This window comes from Dendrobates tinctorius, unplaced genomic scaffold (assembly GCF_039654945.1).
Source record: "Dendrobates tinctorius isolate UK_male_01 unplaced genomic scaffold, ASM3965494v1 ptg000016l, whole genome shotgun sequence".
Lineage (NCBI taxonomy): Eukaryota > Metazoa > Chordata > Amphibia > Anura > Dendrobatidae > Dendrobates > Dendrobates tinctorius.
Window position 1 is genome coordinate 57,390,800 of NW_027361684.1, and position 17,944 is coordinate 57,408,743.

The following is a 17,944-nucleotide window of genomic DNA, read 5'->3' on the forward strand; positions in this document are numbered from 1 at the left end:
ACAGTTGGCATAAGGTGGCCCAACGCGTAGTCAAACATAAAACATAGCCTTTCAGATATTGAAGACCAATGACAGCTAAGTAGAAGATGCAATACGCTGCTGTCAATCAATAAAGGCTCACACAAAATGTCTGAACATCTTGCCAGATGCATGGTGTCAAATGGAGAAAAAAGGCCTTTATAATCCAGCACCCTTATCCAGAGCTAATGGCACAGAAAGAAAATCACAATGGTCTCGCTAAAGCCTATCACTTGTGCCACAGAGATAATGTGGACACCATATTATTGAGATATTACCAGCTCATATGCAGAAAATGTTCAGACCCGTGTGAAAAAAACAGATGTTAGATACACATCACAGACTTGCAATATAGCGATACTCATCTGTGTCACCCGCCACCTGCCATGTAGTACTTAGCGTCTCAACGCGTTTCGCCTGCTTAGGCTCATCAGGAGGCCTGATACCATGATAGAATGTGTCCAAAAGTAGGTGCAGCAGCTAAAGGATACTGAAAAGACTCCCTTTTAAAACTACCGCCATCCTCATATCCTGAACTGCCCACTCACAATGCTGAGACATGGCGTCACAAATGCCCATCCCCCATACTCAGAATGCATGCCCTAGCTGGGGCGCATCGATAACCAGCAAGTCAGAAGCCCCCATATCGAGCACAGCACTGCACTCACCAATCCCACGCTGCAGCTGCAAACAGCTTCTGGGTTTCAGATGCCGCGCTCTATCGCGCCTCTGTATTGCGCATGCTCCAGATACCGATGTCATACCCGGTCTCATATTATCTGGCGCACGCGTACGCATATTATCTGGTGCACGAGATTGGGAGTCATGTGCTCAGGTCCTTCTCCTGATCTGATTGGTCCATCTCAGAGATCTGGAAGGTCCCGGAAGCACACAGCTATAAAAGGCCCACATGGCCGCTCGGCCATGCGCTAGTATAGTCTCTAGTTGCTACTGTGTGAATGATGATGGATGCATGAACCTGCGAATGACTCATTAAGATCCCCTTCCTCTGATATTACGAATGTGTATAGGGACTTAGCTTTATAGTCTGCACCAGCCATTGGCAAGCAGCAAGCCACAACAGCATCCTCCACAGTGCTAGCGTCCGACAGTGCGCCTGCTACTGGGAATTGTCGATTAGCGGCAGTGTCTGTCGCCGCACTGCAGTTTGCAGCACCTCTTGGCGTCCGCAGTTGCGACACCGCATGCACAGTAGGTCTAGACGGACTCTGACCCTCTGCCTAGGGCCCAGCTCCTGTGGCCAAAAGTATTGACACCCCTGCAATTCTGTCAGATAATACTCAGTTTCTTCCTGAAAATGATTGCAAACCCAAATTCTTTGGTATTATTATCTTCATTTAATTTGTCTTAAATGAAAAAAGACAAAAAAGAATGACGTAAAACGCAAAACATTGATCATTTCACACAAAACTCCAAAAATGGGCCAGACAAAAGTATTGGCACCCTCAGCCTAATACTTGGTTGCACAACCTTTAGCCAAAATAACTGCGACCAACCACTTCCGGTAACCATCAATGAGTTTCTTACAATGCTCTGCTGGAATTTTAGACCATTCTTCTTTGGCAAACTGCTCCAGGTCCCTGATATTTGAAGGGTGCCTTCTCCAAACTGCCATTTTTAGATCTCTCCACAGGTGTTCTATGGGATTTAGGTCTGGACTCATTGCTGGCCACCTTAGAAGTCTCCAGTGCTTTCTCTCAAACCATTTTCTAGTGCTTTTTGAAGTGTGTTTTGGGTCATTGTCCTGCTGGAAGACCCATGACCTCTGAGGGAGACCCAGATTTCTCACACTGGGCCCTAAATTATGCTGCAAAATTTGTTGGTAGGACCTGGCAACTCAACTGGTCTGTCTGTACTAAATACATTCATCAACAATTTTAATAATATTCATAGCAATTTTATAGCATCTGTTCTGAGAACTCTGTAATCCCCCCTGGAAACATAAGAATAATTTAACAGCTGGGTGTTCCCATTCTCCTCCTCAATGACGTATGTCATTGTACTGACTGCAACAATCTAATCAGTGCTGTCAGTGTCATATGTTATAGACAAAGTGGATAACAATTCGCATTTGTTAAGTTTTATTATTTCATATTCATTCATTTTCAGGAGCAATAATACAGGAATGGCAAAACAAATATTTCTAAGAAAAGATGCTTCAGCTTTCAATTCATGCAATAATACTTGTATTCACTAAAACCATATTATGTTCATGATGATCTGTTAACTTTATTCAATACCACATGACTAATTTCTTGTCTCAACATGGCTAAATCATAACCAAGGCATTAATTTTACTGCCCTGCAACAAAACTTAGACTTTCTTTTATTCAATGCTTATCTGTTACAAAGTAATGCATAAAAATCCTATACGGAACAATCATCAATTAACAGTTTCTTCCTAACATTGAATAGAAAAAAAACATTAAATAATACCTGATCAATCATCAATGTCTGTGATTCAGGCCTGGATTGGCCCACAGGGGAATATGTGAATCTCACAGTGGTCTCTTATGCAAGAGTGGCCCTCAGGCTCACTATTTGATAAGTTCTTGGCACAGTGCACTATAAACAGGTATGTCACCTGCCATCATAAGAATAAGTACCATCAAAACTGCCATATACTGTATGCCACCTCTGGGATCCTCATTTGTCAGCTGGCTGGAAGTCCACCTATTTCACATCACTGCATATATTTCAGTGTACATAGAGATAAGCAAACTTGTTCGGAAAACGTTCGCCAATCTCCAATTTGGCACACACGTTACATATTCGGATTTGTGTTCAGGTTCCTGAGCTCCTCCTAAAAAACGACAAAAGTCGGCCAAATTTTGGCAAATGACCTGAGTTCACTAAGGGCTTTTTCAGACATCAGTGTTTCTGGTAGCAGCAAGGGCCGCAAGATGTCCCGCACACATGCGCACTGATGACAAACGGATGACATCCCTGTGTCATCAGTGTGACATGTACCAGAGCCTATAATTATAGACAATGGGGAAAGCTAACCAAGCCACCAGGAAAAAGAGTAATATATTCATAAACAACCTGAGGCACAAAATTTTTTAGTTTTGCAGAAAAATATTTATTGACATGGAACATGAAAAATACAGAGTCCCCAACGTTTCGGCTAAACTAAGCCTTTATCAAGGGTTTATCTATAAAAAAGAATAACCATAACATATAATCAACATAATATGTTGGGAAACTTTTCATTGTCATACAAAATCAATTCATTAATCAGATTATACTGTATGTATATATATTTTTTGCCAACATAAATAAGAAAAAGAAATAATTCCATCCGGTAGGTGTGTCATAATTTTCTGTTAAGAAGAAAACACATCACATACGTAAGAAGCATTTCAAGGTCCTGGAGTGGCCTAGCCAGTCTCCAGATCTCAACCCTATAGAAAACCTTTGGAGGGAGTTGAAAGTCCGTGTTGCCAAGCGAAAAGCCAAAAACATCACTGCTCTAGAGGAGATCTGCATGGAGGAATGGGCCAACATACCAACAACAGTGTGTGGCAACCTTGTGAAGACTTACAGAAAACGTTTGACCTCTGTCATTGCCAACAAAGGATATATCACAAAGTATTGAGATGAAATTTTGTTTCTGACCAAATACTTATTTTCCACCATAATATGCAAATAAAATGAAAAAAAAAACAGACAATGTGATTTTCTGGATTTTTTTTTCTCAGTTTGTCTCCCATAGTTGAGGTCTACCTATGATGTAAATTACAGACGCCTCTCATCTTTTTAAGTGGTGGAACTTGCACTATTGCTGACTGACTAAATACTTTTTTGCCCCACTGTATGTAAGTATATGCGCATATATAAAAAGTAAAAATGTACGTAAAATAGCAAAAAAATAATAAGAGTAAAAAACTAGGTGGACGCCAGAATAATACCTGTATAATCATGTGTTCCATTCTTAAATGTTCTAAAGAGCAAAACAAAAAGAAGAATTCTAAGCATCAAAAATAAAGATATAGCCCAAGAAAGTAAAAGGAGGATGCCATAAACAGACCTGTATTAAATGAAAACACTAAGTACAGGGGACCACGCCGCCGTCTTGGTAGGAAGGAATGTGTACCAGACGGGGAGGAGGTTAATTTATTTAAGCCACAAAGATCACCAAAATAGACTGCAGCTGTGAATTGAGTGATCACATATGTGTTAGCGCAACTCGCGCATGCGCTGTCCGCCTAGCAGGACGGAAGTGGGGAAGAAGATGAGGAAGTGTGGCAAAGCGACTCGGTATACCTATGTGTCACGTTATTTTGTCAACCGCGCATGCGCGGTGTAGCTAATCGGATGGAAATGGGGAAGAAAGATACAGGAAGTGTGGCAGAGACTAAAAGACATAGGCGCATAGCGCTATCATATCTAAGACCATAGATATCATAACATCCTAATGGTACTCATATCACTTGCGCAATATATTTCAGATAGAGTATGGCATATTAGCGAAGATAATAAGAAAATATGACATCTCTGTCAATATAGTAAAGAAATATAAAAAACAAAAAAATAGGAGAAAAAAGGACAAAGAAGAAAAACGGGAAAAAAAATATTTAGACGATAGATCTATTATGAATAATTGTTCAATACCTTGTTACAGCATATTATTAAGTCTGAAAAAAATAAATATATACGCATATATATACATATGGACATACAATGTACAAATATATCTCCATTTCTATATATAATCAAATCAAAAACACAATAAATGTACATATACACACACATACACATATATACCGTGTTTCCCCGAAAGTAAGACCCTGTCTTACATTAATTTTACCCCAAAAAGTCCCACCCTGTCTTACTTTCGGGGGAGGTCTTACATTAGCCGAAAAAAAATGACAATTTCTTTTTAACCAATAAATTAACATTTATTAACATGCTGTTATACCCCATAACAGTGCCGTATCCCACTGCACACAGCCCCACACCCCATAACAGTGCCGTATCCCACTGCACACAGCCCCACACCCCATAACAGTGCCGTATCCCACTGCACACAGCCCCACACCCCATAACAGTGCCGTATCCCACTGCACACAGCCCCACACCCCATAACAGTGCCGTATCCCACTGCACACAGCCCCACACCCCATAACAGTGCCGTATCCCACTGCACACAGCCCCATACCCTATACAGTACATGTTTCCCTACTTGGTTTTTAAATGCTGGACGTTTTCCTCTGCGGTGCGGCTGTGGGTGCGGAAGGCCTGTGCTGCAGGGAACGCTGTGCCAATCAGCAGGGAAACAGCGGTGACGTGGGGCTGGGGCGGCCAATTACAGCCCAAGCTGCTGGACCAATCAGTGCTCGAGCCGGGGGCCGGCGGTGACGTGGGGAACAGGGGCGGCCAATGAGCTGTTGAGCTGGGCGGATTGCGGGGTTAACACGGCGAGTTAACCCCATGAGCGCTGGACCCGCCCAGCTGCACCTGAGGACACCTCTGGAGCCTGGGGACCCAATGGGGGACAGCGGCGGCCCAAAGGTAAGGGCCTTACATTTCACAGCGGCCCCCAACCCTGCCTTACATTCGGGGGGAGGCCTTACATTGAAGGACCCCCCCGTAACCCCCACCCTGTCTTACTTTCGGGGGGGTCCTCCTTTCGGGGAAACAGGGTATATATATACACATAAATACACAAATACACCCAAACATAAATCAACATGTATGCACAAAAATATATACCCGTATCAAATACACGCATATATCTGTGTGCCAAATAATATATCCTAACCTAAAAAGGAATAGAGGTTAAACACCTACACTAAGATCGGCATAATTCTATAAAAAAGGGGGGGATCAATAGAAAACTATTTAGGTTAGGATATATTATTTGGCACACAGATATATGCGTGTATTTGATACGGGTATATATTTTTGTGCTTACATGTTGATTTATGTTTGGGTGTATTTGTGTATGTATATGTATGTGTATATATATATGTATATATATGTGTATGTGTGTGTATATGTACATTTATTGTGTTTTTGATTCGATTATATATAGAAATGGAGATATATTTGTACATTGTATGTCCATATGTATATATATGCGTATATATTTATTTTTTTATTTTTTTCAGACTTAATAATATGCTGTAACAAGGTATTGAACAATTATTCATAATAGATCTATCGTCTAAATATTTTTTTTCCCGTTTTTCTTCTTTGTGCTTTTTTCTCCTATTTTTTTGTTTTTATATTTCTTTACTATATTGACAGAGATGTCATATTTTCTTATTATCTTCGCTAATATGCCATACTCTATCTGAAATATATTGCGCAAGTGATATGAGTACCATTAGGATGTTATGATATCTATGGTCTTAGATATGATAGCGCTATGCGCCTATGTCTTTTAGTCTCTGCCACACTTCCTGTATCTTTCTTCCCCATTTCCGTCCGATTAGCTACACCGCGCATGCGCGGTTGACAAAATAACGTGACACATAGGTATACCGAGTCGCTTTGCCACACTTCCTCATCTTCTTCCCCACTTCCGTCCTGCTAGGCGGACAGCGCATGCGCAAGTTGCGCTAACACATGTGTGATCACTCAATTCACAGCTGCAGTCTATTTTGGTGATCTTTGTGGCTTAAATAAATTAACCTCCTCCCCGTCTGGTAAACATTCCTTCCTACCAAGACGGCGCCGTGGTCCCCTGTACTTAGTGTTTTCATTTAATACAGGTCTGTTTATGGTATCCTCCTTTTACTTTCTTGGGCTATATCTTTATTTTTGATGCTTAGAATTCTTCTTTTTGTTTTGCTCTTTAGAACATTTAAGAATGGAACACATAATTATACAGGTATTATTCTGGCGTTCACCTAGTTTTTTACTCTTATTATTTTTTTGCTATTTTACGTACATTTTTACTTTTTATATATGCGCATATACTTACATATGTGATGTGATTTCTTCTTAACAGAAAATTATGACACACCTACCGGATGGAATTATTTATTTTTCTTATTTATGTTGGCAAAAAATATATATACATATAATCTGATTAATGAATTGATTTTGTATGACAATGAAAATTTTCCCAACATATTATGTTGATTATATGTTATGGTTATTCTTTTTTATAGATAAACCCTTGATAAAGGCTTAGTTTAGCCGAAACGTTGGGGACTCTGTATTTTTCATGTTCCATGTCAATAAATATTTTTCTGCAAAACTAAAAAATTTTGTGCCTCAGGTTGTTTATGAATATATGTACCAGAGCCTGTTATCAGCGCTAGCAAGGGACAATGTTGAGAGTTGTATTCAACTGTTAACAGCGAGAGCAGCATGCAACTGATAGGAGTATTCATTAGTCGCCGCTTGCCCTATAAATAAATATAAAAAAAAAAGACGTGGGGTTCCACTGTATTTTTGATTACCAGTCAGGCAAAACTGACAGCTGGTGTTGGCAACCCTCAGCTGTCAGCATTAGCAAGGCTGGTTATCAAGAATAAAGGGGTCCCCACGCTGTATTTTTTAATTATTGTAACTAAACACACACTCAGAATAAAGTCCTTTAATTGAAAGAATGACACAGACTCCTTTAATGAATTGAAATTAAACCATACTCATTGACCAGTCCAAAGAAGCCATGGCCTCCTGTAACAGAATTAAAATAATAAACAATTTTCAATTCATATGTCCCGCATCAGGTCTAGCTTTGCTACATCTAAGTGGTAGGCTGCACTGTTTGCATGATGCGACTCTACATCAAGCAAAGACACTGAGCAGTATGTGCTATTGCTGCTCTGTATCTCGCTGTGAACTGCTATGGCATGACTGATGTCACCGAGAGTCTGAGTAAGTTCTCATGCTCACGGTGCCATCAGAAAGGTCTTGAGAGTTCACAGCCAACGAACTCAGTTCAACTCACTGACGTCAGTGCGAGCACCATGGAAAGAGATGTAATGGTGCTGGCGTTCTTCCCACTTGCCCTGTGGTGGTGGCAAGTGGGGTTCATATTTGTGAGGTTGATGTCATCTTTTTATTGTCCAGTGACATCAAGCCCATGGCTTAGTAATGGAGAGGTGTTTTGACAGCTTCCCCCCCCATGAAGTTGTTGTCTATGTGTTTGGTTTTGCCTCCATTGAAGTCAATGGGGATCGGGTATGATCGTCTAACATGTTCGTCGAACATTCGGACGTTCGCCGATCCAAAATAAACCTTTAAATGTTCGCTTACTCTAGTGGAGATGTGGCTGCAGCCATTCTTTCATTTAAGGGTGTAGAGAGACTGGAAAATTGAGACTGAGGGTCAGGTAATAGCATGTAGCTGTAGAGTGGACCTGTAGAATCAATGTTCCTGGGGAGTCCTTGGCACCTCAGTCTGACAATGCTGGGATTTATATGTAAATTCATTAACAACCAACCAAATTTAGGCCAGAGAGATATTTATGTCTATAATCCGTTTCTATCTTCCATCCAATATACCCATGACAATCATGTTACAGTACATTCTAGGAGGCGAGCCATGATGTGTAATTATTTTCCACTTTTAGACAACTGATGTAATATTTTCATTTCCATTGTTTTAGTTCATTGTTATTTTGAGCCAACTTCAGACGTCAACCATCAACATTCTCGGCTCCACTCGTGTTATTTCCTGCGTTCCACCACTTCCCAGTACAGCCAGAGCCTCATGTGAGTAAATATGTATCTTTGTACATATTAAAGCAATATATAAACTTTCTTATGCACCCAAAACGAGCAAAAGAGAAGCAATGTCTAAAAATCAAACTTTATTGAAACATGATTAATCATAAAATCATTTCATGAGAAACGTTATACAAATGAAATGGATGACAAGACAAACAGATAACCACACCATAAGGTAAGCAGCAATATTACAAATATGTATATAAATACGAGTGGATGAAAATCGCTCCTGTGGGAGTTTGCTATAAGATAGCCGTATGTGTAAGTGCTATTGTAATCAAATAAAAAACAAAATTAGGCCAATGAAGTGCATAGATAAGCTAATCATAATTACATAGCCGATGTACACATGTGAAAAATACAGCAATAAGAGACTCCAAATGGATGCAATAAAGATCAAAATCTCTACCACAGGAACAAGCCAGAGAAAAATAAACACTAGGACTGTCTGAAATCAGTATGCGCATGTGCAAAAAGAAACAATGTGAGACCCAGTAAGAACCTCCAGGCTGGTAACAAAGAAAGGAAAACAATGATGTTATCAGAGCATGTTTACCTTGGGGTGCGGGCAGGAGGACCCCGACGCGCGTTTCGCGGTAGCTTTATCAAGGGGTGTGTGGTGGAGCTGTTTTTGCGCCCTTTTTCAAATGGCAGTGAGATGTGAGAAGCAGGCGTAATGCAGCGCTTCCGGTGAGCGGTCCGGCCGCCGTCTTGCAAAGCCGCGCCTCCTCCCAGCTCAATGCGTCAGAGCAGGAAGGAGGAAGCGGCCACATGGAGACACGTCGCCATGGCGATGCCGGGAGCCAGACCACAAACAGAGCGCGTCCTGCTGCTGAAGAAGGAAGGAGTGGTGGAATTGTCTGAGTACTTGTGGTGACGATGTGCAGAACATGTAAAAAAGGAAATTAACACGTGTAAGTGAATATATAAATAAGTGTGTATACACATCCTACTACCAGAGAGAGGTATAATGAGATTGATTGTGTGCTGTTATGGTGACAATATGCAAAACATAAAAAGACAATGTACAAAACAAGAGTGGACATAAATAAGTGAGTAAGTAGATTAATGCATATGCACATAAAATAGAAATAATTAAATAAATAACACAATTACATATGCTATAAAAAATAACATGAAAATTGTATATATTTATATATAGAGATCAGTAGTAAAGATCCCTGTATTAATTTATGGAAATTCACAAGATAAAAAGCAATAGTGCAATTATATATATTTATAATAAATAGTGCAATTACATAGATATCGTGAGACCCAAAATAGAGGTCTATAATAGTGACTTCTACATTAAGAGATATAAAAATCCACTAGGTAAAAGAACTATGGTGTAATTGAGAACAACATGAATATATGGGGATCCATGGAGGAGACCCCTTCAAAGTCATGCAAGTCCATATATAAAACAGCATATAACACAATAAACATATATGCATGAAAAATTCATAGAGAAAGATCCTTCCAAATGGGACAGTCAGGGACAAGAAGCATGGAACACCACATCCGACTTGGCATACAGGCAAGGGTAAAACAGCAACACCTCAATTGAACCAAAGAATCTATAGAATGATAAATAAAAGCAAAGTTAAAATACATGTATAAAAAATTAATAAAAAAAAGGGAAGGAAAAACAGAGCTATAAAAAAGGGCAAACCTAATGACCTCATTAAGACCATTTGGCTGCATTGATCCAATTCTGGAGATCTATCGCACCTCTAACTGTGCAAGCGCCTTTCTCCAATTACCACCCCTGACATCGATGTGTATCTTGTCTATGCCAAAAGCCTTCAGAAGACCCGCATTACAATTGTGTTCCAATTTAAAATGCCGCGGTATAGGTTTTAAGGAGGAGATGTATTGTATATCGGTGGCATTAATGATGTCACGATAATGCTCCCTAATTCTAGTCTTTAACGGTCTTGAGGTTAAGCCCACATAGATTTTGGAGCAAGGGCAATAGGCACAGTAAACTACTCCAATTGAGTCACAAGCAATATGCTGTGTGATTGTGAAAATCTTGCCGCTGCTGGAATGAAACGTGGTAGCTCGTGTCATGTTGGTGCATGCAATACAATCCCCACAGGGAAAGAAGCCCCAAGCTGGGCCTTTGGATCTAAAGGCCTTCTCTGGTTGAGGTCCTGGATAGTAACTGCGGACGATGTGATTTTTAAGGTTGGGAGATTTCTTATGTAATAGATGGATAATCCAACAGTTATTTAGCCAAACCCCCATCCTCCTGCAGAATAGGCCAACATTTCTTTAAAGAATTCTGCATACCACGCCAGTTAGTGCTGTAAGTGGTAATAAATCTTACCTTTGATTCTTGAATAGGCTTAGGCTGGTTTCACACTTGCGTTTTTTTGCGCTGTATTTTAGTGCTAAAAAACGCATGCGCTTTTTTCCCTATATTTTGCATGGGATGCGCTTATGTGCGCATACACATGCGTTTGTATGCGTTTTTATGCGCATGCGTTTTTTGTGGTGTGTGCTCGGGCGCACAAAATGCATCCTGTTGCATTTTTTGGGCGTCCGACTTGCCTCAAAAAAACGCATGCGAGCGCAATGCGTTTTTTTACAGCAAGACACCAATTGTAAGTCTATGGGTGCGCATACGTGCGCATTGGCATGCTCATGTATGCGGTTTTTTGCGCATGCGTTTTTTTGTTGACCATTGGTTAGACAATGGAAATTAGGGGTTTGGGTTAGAGTTAGGGTTAATTAAGGGGGTTTAGGGTTAGGGTTAGGGTTTGGGTTAGGGTTAGTATGGTTTGGTTAAGGGTTAGGGTTTAGGGTTAGTTAGGGTTTAGGGTTAGGGTTTGGGTTAGGGTTAGTAGGGTTTGGTTAAGGGTTAGGGTTAGTATGGTTTGGTTAAGGGTTAGGGTTAGTAGGGTTTGGTTAAGGGTTAGGGTTAGGGTTAGTATGGTTTGGTTAAGGGTTAGGGTTAGAGTTAGTAAAGTCATGGTTTGGGTTAGTGTTCATCCTAACCCTATCTTGATTTTTTTTGTTGAGGCCAACTAATGTTGAAAAAAAAACGCAAACGCGGTAAAAACGCACTAAAAACGCATAGAAAAACGCTTGAAAAAACGCAGCATTTGTATGCGTTTTTCCATGCGTTTTTTTGCGGGAAAAACGCTCTGCAAAAAAAGCAAGTGTGAAAGTAGCCTTAGATTGCGGTTTCAGAAGTTTATTACGATCAACTTTTTTGGCTGCTTGCAAGCCTTTCTTAATACATCTTCGTGAGTATCCCCTTTCCTGAAACCTATGAAACAGATCATCTGCCTGTTCAGTGAAATTGTTCTTATTGGAGCAGATTCGTTTGGCCCTAAGGAATTGGCCCTTGGGTATACTCCTTATCAGTGATTGGGGATGAGAGGATGTTGCGTGCAAAAGCGAGTTGACGAAGATTTCTTTGCGGAAAATGTTAGTTTCCAGGAAACCACTTGGGGGATTTGTGATTAGAATGTCAAGGCAATCAATAGAGGACTGGCGATACTTACAAGTAAGCCTAATGTTCAGCTTGTTGTCATTAAGGATCCCAACAAAGTCAAGGAGGTCCTGCTCTGAGCTCTGCCACACCATGAGTATGTCATCAATGTAGCGGGCCCAGAACAGGACTCCCTCGATGTATGCTACGGGCTTAGTGAGAAAGATTTCTCGCTCCCACATGCCCATGAAAAGGTTCGCATAAGCAGATGCGAAGGCCACACCCATTGCGGTCCCTTGCTGTTGTAGATAAATGCTCTGCTTAAAGATGAAAAAGTTATGCTCCAAGGCAAATTTCAGCAGCAAAAGCAAGAACTCAATGAAATCAGGGCTATGCTCAGACATATACAAGAAGGTTTTGGCAGCCAAAATCCCATTCTGATGCTGTATTGATGTATATAGGGCTTCCACATCCATGGTGACCAGCCACATATCTTTATCAAGAGGGATACCATCAATTTTTCTTAAAACTTTCCCAGAATCTTTCACATAGGAGGGGAGATCAGAAACCAAGGGTTTCAAATGGAAATCCAGGAATTTAGAAATAGTTTCACAAAGATTTCCATTGCCCGAGACAGTGGGGCGTCCAGGCGGGGTGGAGGCATTTTTGTGTATTTTAGGTATAAAGTAAATACATGCCATTTTCGGATAAAAGGGCACCAAATGATCTCTGAGATCTTTGGTGATAATGCCATTATCAAAAGCTCGATCAAGGATATCTTGCAACTCCCCTTTAAATTTGAGAGTAGGATTGAATGTTATTTTCTTGTAGCAGGTCTCATTTCTGAGCTGCCGGAAAGCTTCCCTTTCGTACATTGGGATTGGCCATATCACTATGTTACCCCCTTTATCTGCTTGTTTTATAACGACCTCTTTGAGATTTTTTAATTCATTCAAAGCTTTTCTCTGTAAAAAAGTTAAATTATCCCTGGAATCTAGCGTTTTTGTTTTTCAAATTCCTTTGTCACAAGTTTGACAAAGAGCTCTATGTGGGGGTAAAGACTGAGAGGAGGAAATTATTTAGGGATAGGAGGGTGAAATTTATCTTTACCTGTAATGACTGTGGTTGGTTAATTGTCTCCCAATTCCTCAAGGATAGAAATGGCACGCAGCTCATCTTCAGTCTAATTTTCCCCTATTTTTGGTTTATCATGTAGCTTTTTCAGGACTTTTTAGTACACATCGATGTCAGGGGTGGTAATTGGAGAAAGGTGCTTGCACAGTTAGAGGCGCGATGAATCTCTAGAATTGGATCAATGCAGCCAAATGGTCTTAACGAGGTCATTAGTTTCGCCCCTTTTTTATAGCTCTGTTTTTCTTTCCCTTTTTTTAATTTTTTATACATGAATTTTAACTTTGTATTTATTTATCTTTCTATAGATTCTTTGGTTCAATTGAGGTGTTGCTGTTTTACCCTTGCCTGTATGCCAAGTCGGATGTGGTGTTCCACGCTTCTTGTCCCTGACTGTCCCATGTGGAAGGATCTTTCTCTATGAATTTTTCATGCATATATGTTTGTTGTGTTATATGCTGTTTTATATATGGACTTGTAAAAGAAGGAAAAAGATGCGGCACTCACCCAGATTTGCAGTGCAGTGTTTCTTTATTCAACCATTAAAGGTCACACAATAAAGGACAGGCAGATAACATGAGGCATGCGGGGAAAAAAGACGGACGACAGCCGTTTCGCGTACACAGACGCTTCAACAGGTCCAGGTGTTTTACAAATTTAGCATGTTTTTTCTGATGCTGAGCACCGTTATTCCCAGCAGTGTTTTACACACTGTGTGCCTGTGATTGATCCTCGACTTGTTGCTGGTGGATTAGAGCCTTAGTGCCGTTCATCTGGGCTTTCTTTGAATTGAATTATATATGGACTTGCATGACTTTGAAGGGGTCTCCTCCATGGATCCCCATATATTCATGTTGTTCTCAATTACACCATAGTTCTTTTACCTAGTGGATTTTTATATCTTTTAATGTAGAAGTCACTATTATAGACCTCTATTTTGGGTCTCACAATATATATGTAATTGCACTATTTATTATAAATATATATAATTGCACTATTGCTTTTTATCTTGTGAATTTCCATAAATTAATACAGGGATCTTTACTACTGATCTCTATATATAAATATATACATTTTTCATGTTATTTTTTATAGCATATGTAATTGTGTTATTTATTTATTTCTATTTTATGTGCATATGTATTAATCTACTTACTCACTTATTTATGTCCACTCTTGTTTTGTACATTGTCTTTTTATGTTTTGCATATTGTCACCATAACAGCACACAATCAATCTCATTATCCCTCTCTCTGGTAGTAGGATGTGTATACATACATATGTATTTATTCACTTACACGTGTTAATTTCCTTTTTTACATGTTCTGCACATCTTCACTGCAAGTACTCAAACAATTCCACCACTCCTTCCTTCTTCAGCAGCAGGACGCGCTTTGTTTGTGGTCCGGCTCCCGGCGTCGTCATGGTGACGCGTCTCCATGCGGCCGCTTCCTCCTTCCTGCTCTGACGTGTCGAGCTGGGAGGAGGCGCGGCTTTGCATGACGCCGGCCAGTGGCAGCGCCTGCCTGGACCGCTCACCAGAAGCGCTGCATTACGCCTTCTTCTCACATCTCACTGTCATATAAAAGGGCGTAAAAACAGCTCCACCACACGCCCCTTGATAAAGCTACCGCGAAACGCGCGTCGGGGTCCTCCTGCCCGCACCCCAAGGTAAACATGCTCTGATAACATCATTGTTTTCCTTTTTTTGTTACCAGCCTGGAGGTTCTTACTGGGTCTCACAATGTTTCTTTTTGCACATGCGCATACTGATTTCAGACAGTCCTAGTATTTATTTTTCTCTGGCTTGTTCCTGTGGTAGAGATTTTGATCTTTATTGCATCCATTTGGAGTCTCTTATTGCTGTATTCTTCACATGTGTATATCGGCTATGTAATTATGATTAGCATATCTATGCACTTCATTGGCCTAATTTTGGTTTTTATTTGATTACAATAGCACTTACACATATGGCTATCTTATAGCAAACTCCCACAGGAGCGATTTTCATCCACTCGTATTTGTATACATATTTGTAATATTGCTGCTTACCTTATGGTGCGGTTATCTGTTTGTCGTGTCCTCCATTTCATTTGTATAACGTTTCTCATGAAATGATTTTATGATTAATCATGTTTCAATAAAGTTTGATTTTAAGACATTGCTTCACTTTTGCTCGTTTTGGATGCATATTTTTCGAAGCTATTTGTCTTCTAGGCAATTTGTGTTTTGAATATATAAACTTTCTTAGTTTGAATTATATAAGGGGACGTTAAACTAAGGAATTTTTACTTACATAACAGGATATTCCCAACTGAGAAAATTATCACAGGTCCAAAGGATTAATGATAATTTGCTGATCTCTGGGCTTGAACTGAATAGGGCTTAAGGTCTGTTTACATGGATCGACTGTGGCATGTTATGGTAGCTGAACAGTAAATTTGTATTGATCAGTGGTCGCTTACACAGGGAGACCAAAGTAATCAATGTGCACTGAGTGATCTATAAAAGTTTGCTCACTGCACATAGGCTGTCGTGGTTCTCGGCATTACCTAATGAAGAAAAGGGATCGGTTTGGAAATGCATAGCAAGTTTTAATTCATTTATTTTTTTGGCAGCACTTGTATTATTCCTGTTTTTTTTCCTGCACAATGCCTTATGCAAATGGATCCTGTAATAGAAAGTATTTACAGTAATGGCTTTTACTGCTATTCCGAGCATTACAATGATGCGCAATACAAATCCCATGTATTCAATGATCTTCAGCTGTATTAGAGATATCGCTCACGAACTTATTACATATGTTCTAAGTTGGGAAGAGTTTTAGCAGGGCAGTGCCACCACTAAATACTAAATGTATCATAACAACAGTGGATTTTATTAATTACTGGATGCATTTTACTTATTCATGGCAAAGCAATACAAATAATATTAAAGGAAATCTTTCAGTAGGCTTTTGCTACCTCATCTGAGAGCAACATAATGTAGCGGGAGAGGCCCTAATTCCAATGATGTGTCACGTACTGGTTTGTTTATTGCAGTTCTGATAAAATCACTGTATTATCAGTTGCAGATCTACCAGTTCTCTGAATGTTGAGCTGTGTATAACTCCATACCACTGATTGGCAGTTTTCTATTTATACAGAAAGCTGACAGTCAGAAGTTAGGGTAGGGTTCTATGTGTGGGGGATGGGATTCTAGTGGTCATGTTCTATGGGTTGGATGGGGTTCTACATGTGGGATGGGTTCTATGTGTGCAGTGGGATTCCACATGTGAGGTGGTGGAGATCCACATGTTGGGTAGGGGAGTTCCACGTGTGGTGTGGAAGGGTGTTATTAGGTGGCAAAAAACAGCTGACAGATTCTCTCTAAAGTCCATCTCGCCATGAACCTTGTAAAAGGTCAACTGACCAGCACCTGAAAACAACCACATTATCCATTATAGACGTCCTGACAATAGCTCCAGCAATTGCTCACAACTTATTTAAAGGGATTGTCAAGAACTTTATATTGATGGCCTATCTCTAGGATAGGTCATAAATATCAGATCAATGGGCTGATCATCTGTTCTTGGTGTCAGCGGCGGCCACATGTGTTCAGTTGCTTGGTGTAATTGCATGGCTCCATCAACTGTACATTGACCACAGCAGGGTGCTGTAGAGATCCACATCTTTTAATTTAAATAAAAGTGGATCTGCAATAGCCCGCTGTGCCCACTATGCAGTTGACTATGCTCTGTAGTTCTACTCTGCAACTTATCACATCCCTACCAATATAATATTGATGACCTGTCCTAAGGAAAGGCCATCAATATAAAATACTGGGCAACCCCTTTAAGGAGCTCTTGCAGCTGCTCTAGAGTGTCCTGAAGATGGAGTGAAATCTCTTCTGTTTTCATACCAAAGAGAAAGGACACTTTCTCCACCAAAGCACACCATGTATATCACTATTTGCACTTTTCACTGTACATACAGAGGTGCCAAGAATACAGTGGGTTTGACCCAGAGACTGAGATAACCACTGATAAGATAAGAAATGATAAGAGACATTTGTAACTGATAACCATACATTTATGGTGACAAGATGATCAGATATCTGGGATATCTGATCTGAAATCTCTAGTAGGCACTTAAAGATAAAACTGGTTATAGACCTGGGTCAGCAATGTGCTGTAAGATTATAGGCATACGGCCGGGGTCACACTTGCGAGTGTGATGCAAGAAACTCGCGTGAGACTCGCGCATCAATACTCGGCACTGCCGCCGGCACTCGGGACCGGAGTTTGTGGCTGCATGTATTTCTAGGCAGCCGCACACTCTGGTCCGAGTGACAGCGGCAGTGCCGAGTATTGATGCGCGAGTTTCTCGCATCACACTCGCAAGTGTGACCCTGGCCTGCTAGTCATGTTGCACTCAATAAATACCGATTGGACATGGTCAAACCTGCATGTTATTTCAGTGGAGCAGAGGGACATAAAGCATTCTTGTCCAAACCATCAAGTATTTGGGGGTATATATACTGAAAGAGAAGATGCTATGTTCACTTTGTGCCCTTGGTAGACCTGCACTTTTCCAATTTAACAATGACACAAAACACATATCTACTACCATTATTGCATTTCTGAAGGAGAATAGGGTGAAAG

General features: G+C 40.4%; 1 protein-coding gene across 1 annotated transcript in view; it reads left to right on the plus strand.

Annotated features, from left to right (window-relative positions):
• The window catches only part of LOC141080583 (organic solute transporter subunit alpha-like), a 67,956-nt gene that overhangs the window by 29,718 nt on the left and 20,294 nt on the right, over positions 1-17,944 (plus strand). The window contains exon 7 of the mRNA XM_073565899.1: positions 8,609-8,714. Coding sequence (XP_073422000.1) covers positions 8,609-8,714 — 106 coding nt within the window. The remainder of the gene's footprint in view (positions 1-8,608; positions 8,715-17,944) is intronic.